The 17527-nt window shown below is 43.8% G+C and overlaps 1 protein-coding gene across 3 annotated transcripts in view; it reads left to right on the forward strand.

Moving 5' to 3' along the window:
• The first annotated feature begins 3498 nt into the window (after nt 1–3498).
• The window catches only part of LOC111843478 (pappalysin-1-like), a 94112-nt gene continuing 80083 nt past the window's right edge, over nt 3499–17527 (forward strand). For 2 of the 3 annotated variants that reach the window (XM_023811116.2, XM_023811117.2), the window contains exons 1-2: nt 3499–4681; nt 12583–13669. In XM_023811116.2, coding sequence (XP_023666884.1) covers nt 4288–4681; nt 12583–13669 — 1481 coding nt within the window. In that variant the 5' untranslated portion in view covers nt 3499–4287. Of the gene's footprint in view, nt 4682–5306; nt 5378–12582; nt 13670–17527 lie in introns of those variants that run through there. The other variant, XM_023811118.2, reaches the window with a different exon arrangement.

The following is a 17527-nucleotide window of genomic DNA, read 5'->3' on the forward strand; positions in this document are numbered from 1 at the left end:
AGGGAGGGAAAAAACCTTGGTCCAAGGTCCCCTGACTCCTCAGCCCCCCGTGTGGTGAATACTTGGTGACAAAAATACCAAGGTAATCAATAAGTTCAGGGTCCTGGGTTATCAGAAACAATTGGTTCACCCATTAGATTGCAGTTGTGCATTGAGGTATACGCTATGATTCTGGAGGTCAGGCGATTATAAGATTACGTGATTCGTGCATGGTTGATCGCTACTCTGAGTGTAGAGGCGGGAAATGAGCAAATCGGGGGGGGGGGGTTAAGGGTATGTCTCATAGGAGGAGCTGAATACTGAGAGTGCTGTAGCAACAACGGAACTGCAAGCCAAAGTGAATGTCGTGTCATCGGTCATAGACGTGATCCGTGGGGCCGGTCTCGCTGTACCGTGGCTCATCAATGGGCGGGTTCCGCTGTACCCTGGGGCATTCCGGTCTCAGTACCACTGTAGCTTATTTACTGGCTTTGGATTACATTCGCCTCCCAGCCCCAATGGGGGTAAAAATGACTCTACCAGCCAAATTTTATCCGCTGTTGTTTCAGGCCAGTAGGGGCCAGTAGGGTCCCAGATTGTGTTTACATGTGAAAAGTAATTCACGGTCACTCTCTTGTGTAGAGTCTGACTCGTTTTTATTTTGACCAGCCATTTGAATGATTCAGCCTGCTGTTGTACTTTGGATTCAGTCATTTGAAAGACACTTCAGGAAGATTTTCTAATGTCATAAAAAAAAAAAATGTTCCCACACCCCAAGCGGGTTTTGATTTTTGTTTTCAATGTTTCCATCCTTAGGAACAGCGCTTCAGTTCTGGACTAAATTTTGTTTTCCCCTCTCATTTGATAACTTTAACACACAGCTGCCTGATTGCATCGTAAATGTCCCTCAGTTACTCTTTTGAAACCCCGCTGCAATTATCGGTCCCAATGATGTATAAGAGTACAGTCCCTGCCTGTGCTCTGTCCCTGGAAACTCACACACCGTATATTAATCACTCTCGATGGTGCAATCATTATCTGATCTGATCCGAGCCTTTTTTGAGCATGCCCCCCCCCCCCCCCCAGGACAAACTGTTTGTGTGCTGTTAATCTTTCTATTCGAATGTGGAAGTGGCTGATTTTGAATTGAGGCCTTGTTGTCGAGGGGGGAGTGTGCTTTCAGAAATATCTGAACACGAATATCTGATATGTGTCTGTTTTTGTAACCTTAAAGTTGTGTTGATCAAAACAAAGGCTGGATTTCAGTGTGGGTAACTGGTACCCTCTTTGCCCCCCCACCCCCCACAATGTTGAGGTAGCTTTCTTATCAATAGTGAGTAAACGAGGAAACGCAACATTTGGTGGTTTATTTTCTTGTGTTCAGCCTGCAGAAGGTTGAGCTGCGTTCTCCCTGACACTTTCTCCTCTTCAGCCAAGCCTAAATTCTTGCTGTTCCTTGACCTCCGACCTTACCGCTGGATTCCACGACGCGTCCCTCCGCGTCCAGTGTGGCCCGGTAGGACGGCCTCAGTGCTCATCACACCAGTGGAGCTTCCACAGGAACCCAGGCCTGATCTTGGGTTGACTCGCGGTTTTCCAGTATCTCAGTGCCTTACATGTTTGGGTGTTTCTCGCCTTCTGCTCCCGAGAGACAAAGCCAGTAAACTATAGTGTGGAAATAGTACAGTCATTCACCATTAACATGTGTGAAAATGAAATGCACTCAGGAGGGTTCATGTTGACCCTGTCATGGTGGGTTGACATCTGAAGCAGAAATGTGTGTCTATGGGAAAAAAAAAGAGAACTTTTCATTTTTTGTGGGATGTCGGTGTAACTTTCTGACCCTTGCTCATCGTTATTACCAAATGTTTTATCATGGCTTACACACACTTTCTGCAGAATCGCAGCGAGAACAGATATATTGGGATTTAAAAAAAAATTAAACTTTTAATGTAGCCAGTTATTTTTAGGTTAACTAGAGTATGAAAACTGGAACGAAACAAAAATAATCAAAGCAAAGTTTACACAGAACATATAAAATGGGTATCAAACATGACATAAGACAAAATTTAAGCTTTATTTGAATGAATGTAACGTGTAGATGGACTCTGGAGACGGGTAAGTTGCTGAGTTTGCAGCAGTTTTTGAGAATTTCTTTTTATCCTTTCCAGGGCTACAGTGTACCGTGACCAAAAGGCCATTAAAATCTGACAACTGCAATTCAACAATACGTTAACCTTTGGGTGTGGATTATATCTATGCAGATACAACCCTGGGGGGCCCTATAAGTTTGACTCGGAATGGGAATACCTTTACCTTACCTTAAAAGTGGTCCAGGAAGGCACATAGACAGTAAAATTATTGGTTCAAACCCCACCTCCCCAGTCTGCAAAATCTACCAAGAGGGGGCTATTGGTAGGGTTGTGGGACACCCCATGAAATTTTTTTTTTTTTGGCTGTGGGCCTGGATCCAGGGACCATGGGCTGCAAATGAAAACTAAGCCAAGATGTTTCTTTTCTCCAAGTGTGGTGGAGGTTTTAAGTTCAGTTCATGGTCGAGTTCAGGAAACATGGATGGTTATTTTTTTCCAAGTTATGCTACTTTGTCATGATGCTTTACTTCTCAAATGCTTGTATTCAACTTAAAAAAAAAAAAAAAAAAACGCAATAAAGGAAAACTTTGGTTCTAATTCAATCTCAGAATTTAAAACAATGTAATAATTACTACACGACTGCTCTAATTTGTTTGTGGAAGTTATCCCTCAGTTTTGAGTTAGGTCTCTAATTTCGCTACAAAAAAATGTGCTTGCCGCTGAGTGAAATAAAGCGGTAAACTTTTCTTCTCTAGTGATTGCATTGTTCTAATAATAAATGTGAACACCTACAAACCAATGCAGAAGACTTGCTGACATTGTTTTAAATGTTGCACACTAGTTTGTTTTAATGTGCATATATTTATCTAGTCTCCATCTTCAAAAGTTTACTGCTTACTTGTACAATTATGTGACACGTCTAATAATAAACACACAAAAAGCAATACGCTTTTTTAAGTAATACTAAGTACATTTTTTGGGGAAAAAAGTTTTTGGATAAATTTATTATATAACCTACAATAAATACAATATAAACTTTAGACATGCTATAAAGTATTGGTGTCAGTTTAATGCGTTTTAAAAGGCTAGTGCTCTGTGCGGTTGTAGTGGAAAATTGCGTCAAATAAGGGTGATTCAGGCAAACGTAACGACTATAGGTCTTGTACCTTCCAAGGACTGTCAAATTTTCCCATTTCGCTAAAACACTGTGATATGGTAGGATCTATTCCTAGACCCATTTTGTTTTGCTTCAGGCTTGTTATAGAGAAATAATTTATTCTGTAATAAGTGTAATAACTCGTGCGTTGCTGTTCCGTCTGAGGCCGCCAGAGGGATACATTACTTGCGCGTTCTTTCAAAAATTCTCAAAAAAAAAGAAAAGAAAAAGGGGAAAAAACGTCCCGTTTAAGATGCGTAGTGAGCAATAAAATAGCAGTCATGGGTTACCTGTGACTTCACACGGCGGGGTGGGAAAAGGCCGAAACTTCAGAGCGGCTTGTCACAGTTTTGCAAAGACACAGGGAAAAAAAAGTCTGAGCTTCTGAGGCGGACGCTCAACTCCGGCACGTCAAGTGGTTGCTGCTTCAGACAAATCAGTGATGATTCCCGATGCTGAATAGTCTGCTACCCTGCGCGCTTGCCAGACCGCTCCTGCATTTTAATATCACAGAGCCAACTTTGGGAAGTCCACACTGGCTTTCAGAAATTGCGGCCGGGCGCCTTTCGCTTTTGCTTTTTAAATGCACTGGTGTGATTTTAAATACTGTTTTACGGGGTGGATATAAGGAAACGTCAACCAAAAAAAAGCTGTGACAAATTGCACCAACTGAATTATTATAGATTCTGGTGATCGGCGGGAGAGAAAATGAAGGGGTGTTCTGACCTGTCGACCCTGATTGATTACTTATTGCATATCCCCCTTGGGGACAGTGGAGTACTTGCGTGAACGCACCGTTCCCTTTCGACCCATGCTTAAGTGTTTTACTTTTTGCTTAAGGGGCAAAAAAGGGGGTCGTGGCTTAACATTATAAGGGAAAAAAAATAACAGCATCGCCTTATTGGTTTGTCAGGCAAGAATCTGTTTCTTTGACAAGCTGTTATAAAATCAAGTGGAAGAGCCGGTGAAGAGGAATATTCTTGAGATAACACCCGAGACTTTATTTATTTCGTCTCATTGTTTGTTTCTGTAAGAATTCATCATTGCTCCCCCTTGAAAATGAAACTTTGGACAATTCTCCCATGGCTTTCCTGCCTTGCGATATTCGTCTTGAGTTCTGGATCAGAGTGCGGGACGGTCTGGACAAAGGGAAGATCTAAAAGGGAATTGGTGCGCATTAGGGAAGCCAGAACTACCTTCCCTGGGGCTTGTGCTACACGCTTGCCCCGGGGCAAACGCTCCTTGCCCGGAGTGGACCGCCGATCGCCTCACCAGCACCGTCGCTCCTCCCAAGCGCAGGAGAGTTCTCTGGGTCGGGGGAAAGCTGTTTATTTTACGGGCAGGGGAGACCAGATACGACTTAAGCCCAATGTGGAGATACCCCGAGGAAATTTTACCCTGGAAATGTGGATCAAACCGGAGGGAGGCCAGCGATCCCCTGCTGTAATCGCAGGTATTTAAATCTCCCCGAAGAGACCAGTTTTATGCATTTTCGAAATGAATGAATGAGGTTAACCCAGAAACGTTACCGCGTCCCACACATAGTTAAAGCGCATTCGTTATAAGACATGCATAATATACAACTGTTGTCTATAAATCTTAGTCCTCGAAGAAATGCTTTGTAATGCCCCAAATTTCACTCGCTGTTTTAATGTTAATCTAACAACATATTAATAGAAAGAAAACGGAATAAGTTTTAAGTGTTATAGATTGCCCCGAGGTTTTGTGCACGACTGAAATGCAGCCTGATTTAGGGAAAATGTGTTAAGTAGCTTTTTAAATGATATTTTAAATCGTTGAGCACGGTTTCGCATATATTACAATAGCTGTTTGGTTATCGCCTGGAAATGACCGAGCAATACAAGTGAGGCTCCGTTTTTTTAATTTCTTTTTAAATAGTTTTTCATTTCCAGAAAGTAAAAAAAGAAAAAAAGTTACAGTTGCATTGTAGTTTATCGATCTTTAGATGCCATTTAACGTTACTCTGTTTCCTCCATTATTTTTAAAGTAGCTCCCAGGCGTTTTTTCCCCTCCTTACTGTAACTGCATGACAGATCACGGTGTCCTGGGAAAAGGTTGTTTACTACAAAGCTTGGCGGAGATAAGACGGCTGTCTCGTCGCAGGTACCGTAACTTACAGCGAAGGCAGGTAAAGCAGCCAGCCGCCCAAAAACGCGTTTCTGGCGAAGGAGACGGACGATGACTGTTCTGGCTATGCTCGGAGCTACTGATGTAATGCAGCTATTTGAAGATAACATGTAATGTCAGCCTGTATAAATTATCAAGCGCGGTTCCAACTTATGCGATGCGTGTTATTAACAGGTAAACCCCGGTTGGCAGGCAACTTGGGTATCTGCTTATATTGCTGTCGCTATATATTTCCTGTAATGAGATTGAGTAAAACTGAGCAGCCTACATAATTTGGGGTATACTGTATTTGAGAATGGGTGAATGGGTATAAATAGAGTTTTTAGCCGTTTAAAAAACGATTGTGCATACATACGTGTAAGCAAAAGTATATGCAAAAAAGACATATTAATAAAGTGAACGATCTGCACGCGAACGACGCGGCTGCGGAATCAGCGTCCGAAAGCGTGGAGCTTTTGGGGTGGGGGTGGGGGGTTCAGTCCGCACAGGAGATCCAGTATCGGGGGTGAATATTTACTTTATTAACGGAGCTTAGGTCTATGGGGCCGCACCGCCCGCAAAGTGAAAGCGCTGCCGGCGTCCCATCACCAGGCGCTTCCGCAGTCATGTACCCCAAGATATAGCGGATATTTCCACATGTCCACACGGAAACCCCCCACCAAAGCGTGGTCGATCAGGGGCGCGATTTTTTTTTCCTTTAAACAATAAACCGGAGGTGTTACTCGTGTCTGGCCTGTTATTGTGACGCCGTGTGTTGCAAACTGCCAAACAGTCGGGGTGACGGATGATGGCTGTTTACTCGCGCCCGATAGATAATCCCGCTGTGGTGCTTTGAGTAGCAAAGTGCTTGACGTTTTAGTTCCTCAAGAGTGAAAGTGATCCGCTTTTCCACCCGATCCCCTCGGCCGCCGACAGGGAGCCGCCGCGGACACATCACCCGACTGGAGAAAAACTGTAAACAAAGCCGCGAATGCGCGCCGGCCGCCATCAATGCGCGCTTTGTGTATCAACAAGTATTTTACCTAATCCGGGACCTGGTGCTGCATCTGCAATATAGCCTTTTGTCTCATAAATCCTCTCGCTATATTACACTTACATCCAAATTTGGTATTTGTTCGCGTATTAATGAGTTAAATGAATTGATTCTTGCGCCTATTATTAATTAATTTAAATTTAAATTTAGATTGATAAGTGAGAAAGGATGGACATGGTGCAAACTCTGAGCACAGCTGAAAGGATCGTTTTAGCCTGGCTCAGGTTGATAGGATGGATAATTATCGGCATTGTAGAAATTAAGGTAAAAGTGAGAGAGATGTTAGTTAATATCTGGCATCACTTTGGCGCTGGTCATAGGAGTTTTCAATGAGGCTGGGCTTTAATCATATGTAGGAAGTCTACTATCTGAGGGAAGAGTTGATCAATAAGGGTGAAATGACTGCCGAAGCAGGCAGAACATCAAGAGCGACATGGCCTGCATATAGCAAGGTTTACCTACAGATATCAGAAAGCCAGTCGCCACCAGTTTTAGTCTAAACAGTTGATGTCCCTGGCTTCGCAGTACCACTGCAGGTGGCCAAGTCTCCACCATGTTTGGTTTGGACAACTGAAAGAGTTGCCCTTCAGGAGCGGGCATCTTAGAAACATGGCAGCAGCTGCTCTGATGATGCGTGGTTGGGTTCTCTTCCTCAGTCAAACATTACAGGATAACAGGGGCCATGTGACGCCCTCCAGTGGCTGTTACAAGGTGCTGATTGTTCTACTTTCATACATCAGGATTTGGCAGCTATTTTCACATGCCTGTTCCACAAAAGGGAATTCCACGAAACCGGAAAATTTTATTTGTCCCTTATTGCGTTTGCTTTAGTACGAACCTGCACCAAATATCGCTTATTTCATTTTCATGAAATTAGCATTTCTGTCTTTAGTCTCCTGGCATGTAGATCACAGCTGGTACTTGGCAGTGCCATTCAACTCCCAGGGAGCCTTTCATCATCATTTAAACTGTTAATTACCTTTTCATATCACAGAGGAATCATGGGAAATTGAGTATGAGGACCCAGACAATAATGAGGGGGTTCCTGTCTTTTAATGTAAATAGCATCATATAGGAATGTGGATTTAATAACAACCAGTCAAGGGTATAGGATGCAGGTGTTGATGCAGGGATCAGGAAGGTGTCATTTTATGGTTTTCAAAACCCATACATTTTGTACTTCATAGACTTTCAGTTGAAATCACGTCCCAGTTACTGGATGAAATATCTAAAAGATATTTCCGTTTATACTGCATGTAGTATGATTTCCTTTTGCTATGGAGTAGGATTCCATCTAAAGGGGGTCCATAGATTATGCATTGGAAAGCAGTCTCCCCTTAAAAATGCCTCCCAAAAAGATAAGCACGTATTTTTTTGTCAAGAGTGAGGGGGCAAGCAGCATTAATAGCAGGCTTGTATTCAGAAATTGTGATTTGCATTTTGCATAATATGAAAAGTCATTTAGAATGGTCCCTTCTTTGACTAACTGCCATATGTAATTTCACTATGGTGCAACAGTGCATAATAGGTATGCTTAAAAATTAATTAGTGTCACAGCCTAATTATGCAAGGCACAGGGATGGAATAGAAGTTATATGAAATAAAAATGTTTTGGTTTTGGGGAAAGGGACTTTTTGTGTTTTTGCTCCCAGGTACACTGTGTTGTCTGTTGAAGAACCAACTTAATTTTAGTTTTTAGCAGTCAGTTTCTGTAAATTATGAGGACCTTGGCTTTATTCCTGTTGATTCATTTCCATTAACCATTTATTATATTATGGTCGTAATATTTGGAGAGAGAGTCCCAGATAAACCAGGGAGTAGGCAGGGTATGAGTCATTTACACAGCATGTCTAGGTGCTCTGATTTGTGAAGGGTGTTTATGCTGTCTGGCCCAATGAAACACACACACACACAGTCCAAGGGAAGTTTAGACTCACCTCAACTGCATGTATCAGAGGTTGGAATTCTGACACGCACACAGACAGAGGGGACTGGCAAACTGTACAGAGACAGGGAACCTTAGTTTGAACTGGAATAGAAGCTGCTTCGAACCCACGATCCGGGACAAACAGGGTTTTGCATCTGTAAAAGCAGGTAAGCCATGCCTCAGAATAAAAAAATAATATCTTGTTCTTGGATCTGATAGGTCACGTGTCAAGATCATATGAGATTTTGTTTTGAGACAGTAAGTCTCTATAAGTCCACTGCAGGCTAATTTTAGTGTCGAAATGCATAGTGCGGATTTACTCGCTGTTTGCAGAATCCCACTTTTTATGCATCGTACTGTGTAAACACCTTTGCTAAGTTTAAAGGAAGCCGTGTTTGAGGGCACTGTATGCGATGGAGCTGTCCGTTTTATCAGTAAAGTGCTCTCTGTTTATAAATAACAGGATTTCTGTCTATTCCAGCGACGCTCCCAGTGACTTAATGCAAACATTTGGTGTTTTAAAAGGACAGGTTGGTTCAAAGCAGCGTCCCTCCTGTGCTGGGAAAACCACTTGATATATTTACATTGACCGTCGACATCAAAATTGTCCCAGTAAAGAGAAGGCTCTGGAACCATCATGCTGTCTTTCCTTCCAAAGATACTGCAGTGAACCTTTCTTAAGGCTGTGAATGTTTACGTACCCCCTTCCCCCCCCACAACTCCTGAAGGAAAAAGTGCTTTTGGTGTGAAAACTTTGGAAAATTTCAAGTTTTAATAACGGAAGAAGTTAATTTTCTTTAGCCTCTACCTTACTGAGTTTAATGTTTATGCTGTTGTAGAAAACTCAGAGTTGGATAAGTAATTCACAATTTTTTATAGGATGTACCACAAATAACTTTAAAGTTGTTATTTAGTTTGGACAACTTTATTGTTATTTAGTGTCCTTACGTTTTCAGTTATTGCTTCTGGTGACCTCGTTAGACTTGCCCAATACATGAAATAAACATTAAAATTAGCTTTGTATTTTGATGGGGGCAGTTTCAAGTTCACGTTACTGTATTTGTACCCGTAGGTAGAGTTGGCTTCCAGTGAATTGTCCTCATCCATAGACACATTACAGACAGACATCATTCATCTTACAACACAAGCATCTTAAGACAAAAAACTATTAAAAATATAACACGATAAATGCAGTTTAAATACAATCAAATAAAACACTGTTTTGCTGTATCTGTAACTTATTCATTTGTGTGTTGACTGCTGGAACAAAACTGTTCTTGTATCATTTTGTTCTGCACCTTGGGGCATAAACCTTCATATCTTTTTCAGTCCTGAGGAAAGTGAAAGAGTACTGAAGGAATTTTCCCCCTCTCTCCATAGTGCACTAGATAAAAATAGCATATATCAGTCTCATATTTTATACATAAAGCATTAAGACATTCATTGAAACATGCTTTACCCCAGTTTGCGCAAGGGAGTATGGAGTCGCAAGTGTTATTCTGTAATGAACAGAGCTGTGGAAGCAAGACTGAGGAGTGTAACAATGAGCCCTACTTCAGGACCTTGAACAGCGGCGCGGAGTGGGGATCGCATGCGTGTGCGTCTACAGGACACACAAGGACAAAAGCAGCCTGTCTCTCCCAGGCACAATGTCGCAGTCCTCATTCCGGCTCGGTGACACAGAGAGTTGAACCACAGCAAGCTTGTAGTTTCTCCCAGGCTCACTGTGTTGGAACAGGAATGTCCAGGACCCTTTTTACCAGAACTGAGTGTGGGAATCTCCGCTCCCTGTGATCTGAATAATTTAACCTATATCTGTGACTTTGCATCACTTCCGCAGACAGGAGATGACGGTGGTGTGCCACTTTCCAGCGTCCGATCCCTCGGAAACTTCCTACTCTACATTGTATTCCTCATGCCGGCGAGCCTTATTGCGGCTGTCCTCTGAAAGCCCGATTTGCTTTCGGTCTGTGGCCTGAAATACAGCCGCCGCGAGCCCGCTTTCGCCTTCGGAGACATTTCAGACATGGCAGATAATCAATAGGTCAGCGTGATCTAAAAAAAGATCTCCCAAGCCACCTCGCTCTGCCTCTTTTTTTTCCAGGCCTTGCTAAAGCCTGCTGTTCATTTACCTTTCCCTCTTCTGGGACACACTTTTAGCCCGGACTGACTTTGCTACAGCTAATATCCTAAGTTCCAAGTGTCCGGTGAAGTTGTCAAACAGCCTAGCTCAAGAATACGGCGCTGGATCCTTTTGCTGAGATTTTAGCCGATAACCTTTTTGGTCTCAGGTTCCCTTGTGAATTTGTGCAGCTTGCTACTTGCTTATGGTGCGAGCTGAGAAAGCTGTTGACTGCAAGTGAACTGTGGAACAGCTGTAGCATTGGGGAAGAGAGAGAGAGAGAGAGAGAGAGAGAGAGAGAGAGAGAGAGAGAGAGAAAGAGTTTCTGCTTAATCAGCTATATGTTTCTCTGGGGTTAGCTGAATAGGCTATTTTTCAAGTTTACCCTAAAAAAAAAAAAAAACACTGTGACACAACAATTTTCTGGAGAACGTAATTTGGATGTTCTGGGACATGAAGGTCCAGGGAGGTGGAATTTTAAAGAAGACAAGGGAAGTAAACTCATCCTGACTCACCTCTGAAAGAGACAGTCAGTCATCACTTGTCAGGCTGATTAATGTGCAAGAGGCTTTTTGAGGAACCTAAGTAGCTTAAACAACCACATGAAGTGCTCTGTAAAGTGGTGTCACACATTCTAGTAGTCTGTGTTCACTCAGAGGTGATGTTTGGCATCTGATTTTGTATAATACTGGAGAAGCAGGACACTGCTGGTCAATGCCCCCCCCCCCCCGATATAAGATTGGGACGTTCCTGCCCTGGTTCACTCCCTCCCCACCTGTCCGCTGTGTCTGTGTCAGCCCTCTCAATCAACTTCCAAGTGACTGATGTCTGCTGGCTGATGGGTGGCACCCCGCATGTGAAAAGGCCAGCCTGCGCTGCTAGAAAAATGCCCTTGAAATTTTTCCGAGATAACGCATCTCGCGAGCGCTGACTTGACCCGAGCAAGATGAGAATGGCACAAAACACGGCATCTAGGTAAACATGATCGGCCGAGATAAAAGCAGTCGGCTGAAGTCACATAGTTCACCAACAAGATTATCTGAGGATTATGCCTGGAAACAAATAAATTGCCAATTGTATATTGAAGCCAACGGTTTTCTTGCACTCCTAGAATTAGAAACTTGTCTTTGTCATGTGTACATCAAAAAGTCCCATGAGGAATATCAAGGCATTTTAGTTATACATTCCTTTGGTTGTTTTACCCACTCTATATGTTTACATTTAATTTATTTAACTGACATTTTTATCCCAAGCAGGGAAGGGTATTATAGGACAGTTGGGAATTAAGGGTCTTGCTCCATCAAGGAAATCACTTTGCTTCCCTGGGATTTAAACCAGCAACTCGCTGATCACTGATAGCATGCTTATTTACTGAGCCTCCCACCACAAGGGCACAAATGTTTAGAAGGTGGGTTGTGTTGACTGGGACTAGAACCCCACTCATTTGCTTAAAAGGCAGCTATATAACTATTACACTACCAACGCTGAACATGCTGAATAGAACAGCTGCTCCAGGTCCAAAATGGGCGACTTTCCGGACCACCAAAAGTGCGTTTCATGCCACAGTTGTGTCTGTTACTCAGCTTACAAAAAGAAAAAACAGCTTGTAAAAGCCCTCCAGAGTGCCTCTTTCTTACAATGATGCCTCCTCAGTCTTCCCGATGTGCGTTATATTAAACTGCAGCTCCCTTTAGTCGATCGCGGGACGGGAGGCTGAGGTAAGCTTGCACGACACTCTCTTTCAGGACCATGGGCTTTAAAGTCCAGCTGGGACACAGCTGTAGTATATTTGGGCAAGGTGATGATCCTCCCTCACTCCAGTGAGCAGAAAGCCAGCTGTGTGGCTCGATGGCTTACAGCGCAAGCGAGGTGTAAATTTGTGAGCAGTGCAAGTTGCTCCGGATCAGTCTGATTTGAAAAGCAGACATTTGGTTTCTCTTCTAGGGAATCGGGATCATAACACATGGTGCAGATGCATCTTGTGTCGTTTCTGAGCTCTTAGCTTTGAAGAAGCTTTCTGAGGTTCATTATTTTTCATGGGCTGCTGCGTAGCTTTCGCAGCATGTGGGTTTTTTTTCCTTTCCGTAGCTGGGCGCTAATGCTAATGCTGTCTCCTGGCTCTAGGTCTATATGATAAGTGCTTCTATGCCTCCAGCGACCGTGGCTGGTTGCTGGGCATGAAGGCTGTGAGTGAGCAGGGCAACCGGGACCCTCGCCTGTTTTTCTCTCTGAAGACGGACCGCGCCCACAAAGCCACGTCTATCACCTCCAATGCGCGGTACCTCCCCAACCAGTGGTCCCACGTGGCTGTCACCTACAATGGACTGTACATGAAGCTGTTTGTGAACGGTGCCCAGGTAGCGGTGAGCCGTGAGCAGTCCGGCGAGGTCTTCAGCCCTCTCACCAAGAAGTGCAAGGTCCTGATGCTTGGTGGTAACGCCCTTAGCCACAATTACCGGGGCTCAGTGGAACATTTCAGCCTGTGGCGCCAGGCCCGGTCCCAGCTGGAGATTGTGAGGGACATGCACAGCCGCCAGCCGCATGGTGACGTTTCTGAACTGGTCTTGAACGAGATCTTTGAATACCCAGCGCGCAAGTGGCTAACGGTGAAGGATGGCTCCTTCCCCCAAGCAGAGGGTGATTTCGGCAAGGCTGGCCCGGGTGAAGGGGTGGTGGCAGCGTCCCTGGACACAGTTCTGGAGCCGCCTCCGTGTGGCCAGACAGTCTGTGACAATGTTGATGTGGCCACCAACTACAACCGCTTCTGGAGTTTCCGCAGACCCAAGACCGTGCGCTACCGGGTGGTCAACGTGCATGACGACAACGGCCGCAAGCCCAGCGTCACTCCGCAGCAGGTGAACCTGCAGCACCAGCACCTGAACGAGGCTTTTGCCGCCTACAACATCACCTGGGTGCTGAGCGAGCACAAGGTGTTTAATTCCTCGCTGCGCGAGCGGCTGGTGCTGGCCAACTGCGACATCAGCAAGGTGGGTGACGAGGAGTGTGACCCCGAGTGCAGCCACACCCTCACAGGCTTCGACGGAGGCTATTGTAAGAAGCAGAAGGGCAGCTGCCCCAGGCACAAGCTGGGGAACGGGCGCTGTGACCCCGAGTGCAACTGGGACAACTACAGCTACGACAGTGGGGACTGCTGTAACCCCAACGTCACCGATGTCACTAAGAACTGCTTCAATCCAGCTTCGTCCCTCAGGTCAGTGCAGCCTCTCCCCCCATTAGCTGTGTAGCCAACATATCTGAATGAATGTCTTTTTGAATGAATTTAAATGTCACAAAGACTGATGCATTGTGAAAAGGGATGGAGTAATAATTATTGGACTTAGTCCCTGATCACTGCTGGCAAGACATGCATTCCCTTTGGCAGGCTTCAAAATTTTTAATTTTGTGCATTTATTTCCTTTTTGCTCCTCTTGGTCTACTTGGACTGATTACATTTTCTTTTATATAGTTGCTGTTCCTCATAAAAATCAGTGATGAATAGAAGGTAAATGGGATGAGGAGGCCCACAGTGTCACTGACTCACAGCTTAGCAATGTAAGACAGAAGAGGTTAAATACAGGAACATTACTCAGTGTTTCATTAGTGTGGAAGCTTGCGCAGGTTTTTGGTGCAGTCCTGTATGACTGGGACAGGGGTTAACTACAGTCTTGCTGATTTGTTGTGTGGATCTGTCTATATAATTCCCTGTAATGTGGCTGGGGGGTCTGCTTCATATAAACAAAGCTGCAAGCCATTATGCCATTATTTGAGTAACCCGAAAGGATTATTTGACAAGACCCTGCTATTGCCTATTTTGATGTGGCTCTGGTTAAACTGCCATTTTGAATGTGGGAGGTGAGAGGTCAAATCATATTGATACTGATAATATTGCATTCACCAAATGAACACCTGTTCTTCTCTACAGAGATGGACGTTTTTGTTTGTTTTTCTTTTCGGGGATGACCACTGAGTAAGAAAGTCCGCTGGCTTCTTTCGACTTACATTTTAATTGTCTCTCCCATGTTGACATAGACATCAATGAAAATGACGACAGCTCGTTGTAGATCAGCTGATCAGTTGGGGAGGGGTCGCCAATCAACGCCGTCTCATAATCTTAAGGTTCTGGAAGTCTGGATGGCCCTTTGGTCAACTGATTATTAGTCCGGTCGTACATTTGCCATGTAAATCCACAGGTTCCAATTTTTGGCCGATTAGCTAAAACTTTGGGTGTAATGACCTCTAGCTCTGATTACAGCCCGACTCTCCAAACCCAAGGTCACGCAGATTAAGGAAACAAGAAACTGGCCTAAATATTTTTGTTTACCCACCGTCCTTCTTATTCAGAACAAACGAAAGCAAAGGTGAGCAATTGGATCTGGGCTTTTTGTCACGTATCCTATTACTTTGCCCACTAGGTTGACCTTGTTCTGTGTATCATCTTGTGCAATTCATTTCATGCCCTCTGGATGGTTGCTCAGTTTCTTTGTGCCAGACAGCTCTATCCATCTTTAAGCTGGAATGGACTGTTCTTTTTGGTGTGTGTTTTTTTTAGCGGATTGGTATTAGGCCTGGACGGTAGATGTGACGTCAATTCCCGGCAACAAAATTGTCTAGCAGTTAAGCAAATTACATTCGAGACAAGAATAGATACTTTGAAGATTGGCTTTGCTGTATCAGCTGTGGTATGTTAGTAAGCACTGTTGTCGCCTGATTCTATGTTAAGTGTTTTGGACCGACTTTGTTTGGAAAGGCGCTATATAAAAATAAATTGAATTGAATTGCTGTTCAGTGGAGTCTCTGGTGAGGCACTTACTCTGGATGACCCCAGTCCAAATCATATATTTAGCTAAATTACATCCTTTTAAGAGACACCTTCAATTGGAAATGCATAACAGAAGGTTGAATCATTTTTTCTACCTGATAAATACGGGCATATGCTTGTATGGAGATGTAATATCAACAGCTATTTGTTAATAAAGAGGGTGATGGAGTTAGTGTCTCATTAGTGGACTGGTGTAGTATATTGCTTTTCCAGGTTTACAGTAAGCCTGGAGCCTGCTCTGGGAAGGACACAAGGAAAGGCAGACTTTGGACTGGATGTCATTCCATCACAGGGTGGAGAAATGCAAGATCATGCACAACGGCCAATTTAGAGACACAGATTTTCTCTGCTTGTACACTGTTGGAAGGCAACTAACTAGAGGAAACCCCCATAAACTCAGGGAGAAGGTGTAAGCTTAATGGCTTCAGCATTAGCACTATGTGCCATTGAGATATAAAACTCCAGGTGTTTTATTTTTCACGGCACTCCAGCACTACAGGGAATTTGTGTTTTTCCTCAGATCTCACACCAGGGACACCCCTGGGGAGCCATATATTTTTCCATTCAAATTTTAAATTCAAAAAATGAAGCCGAGTGCGGGGATGATAAAACACATCTTGCTGTTGCGACTGTTGTTGGGCTACCAGTCAGAGGTGAGGCATCATGGGATTGGCGGCGTGCTGGCGCGTCATCGAGGCATGATGAATTTGTATAATTACGTCCCGATGGGCGCCGCATCTGTCTACGCAGGATGGAGGACGATGGGGGAACACGTGCTTCCTCCATTACATTTGCATTTCATTTTAGCCGCCGAACAAATACATTCGCTAAAGCAGTTGAGGTTAAGTACCTTGCTAAATGGCTGGAGCAGCGAAGTCCCCCCCCGGAGACCGCGGTTGGCCTACATTTTGGTCCAAAGTCCAATTTCTTAACCGCTAGACTCTCTTTTAGATGGTCATGCTGACAGTTCATTACCCAAAACCCCAATAGCTGAAGTTAGTTTCGTTTGTTTTTTGTTTCCTCTGTCACCCGCTAGTTCTCTTGGACTTTTTCGCACCTAGGTTCATGTTAAAGGTGAAACACTTTCTCTGCGATCTTCCCCAAGGTTTACTCCCTTTTGTACACATGGCGACCTTATGAGTATCCCACTTACTACACCAGAGTTACAAGTCCAGCAACAGCAGCCTGTGCTGAGAGTTTTACACTCTTGGGGCAGCACCTGAATTGGCTGAGGACATGTAGTAACAGAATGAATTATTGCAATATTTGGTCCCAGTCTGCCAGCAAGTGTGTAAATGCCAGCCACCTTCTTGACTTGATAAATCTTGCTGATGATTCATTGGCGTTGAGACTGATAAATCTTTCTGGTGATTCATGTGTTAGATCAAGAACTTTGGAAATGTTGACATCTAAATAAGTATATTATGTTTTTCTTTTTTTTTCAACAGGTTAATACATGTATCTATGGCCATTTTCAAAACTCAATTCTATTTTTTTCACCAAATGATACCTTACTCTAAGGCTCTTACCATTGGTGCCTCCTTCACCGGCCTAGCTCTTTAACGACCACTTGTTTTGTTTCTTCTGTAGTGTCCATAATTTCTTATTTAAAAACATTGTGGTATGAAAAAGGAAGTCATAATAATTATAATCATAATATATTGTCTTCCATCTACGTTTTGGGTTTTTACTGTTGTCTCCAAGAACAATGCCCTGGCTTTCTGTTTGTCCCCCATGGCTGTTTATAATTACAACCACAAGACTGTTGAGTATGTTTTGATATTAATTAATGACAAGGGAAGGGGTTGTAGGCTGGGAGAGGTGCAAGAGATTGGAATTAGAGAAAAAGCGTTATTGACTGTTTCTCAACTCCTCACTTGTTTTTGTTCAGTTTGTGTCAGTCTAGAAAGGCATTTGTTGGACCACACAACAATCGCTATTTTACGTTCTTCGCTGATTGAGGAATTCCACACTAACAGCCCACTGCGTTGCCGAAGCAACAGAGGACACAAAGGGCCACGTTTATTTTCTTAGTGCTTGAGGCCATTAGCACGTAGCTGTGTTTCGAGAGGCTGGCCAGCTGTTGGCTCAGAAAGAGCTCCGTGGTTCCAGTCGGTTGCATATGCCCATGCGTCAAATAGACCGCTAAGTGTTAACAATAGCATAGTGTGAACACCGAACTTGTACATCCGTAGTTTATTGCTGCCCGCCACTTGGAGCTGGTGATCTTATTACACGTAGCTGGTCATA

Source organism: Paramormyrops kingsleyae, chromosome 7, assembly GCF_048594095.1.
Source record: "Paramormyrops kingsleyae isolate MSU_618 chromosome 7, PKINGS_0.4, whole genome shotgun sequence".
NCBI classification, from domain to species: Eukaryota; Metazoa; Chordata; class Actinopteri; order Osteoglossiformes; family Mormyridae; genus Paramormyrops; species Paramormyrops kingsleyae.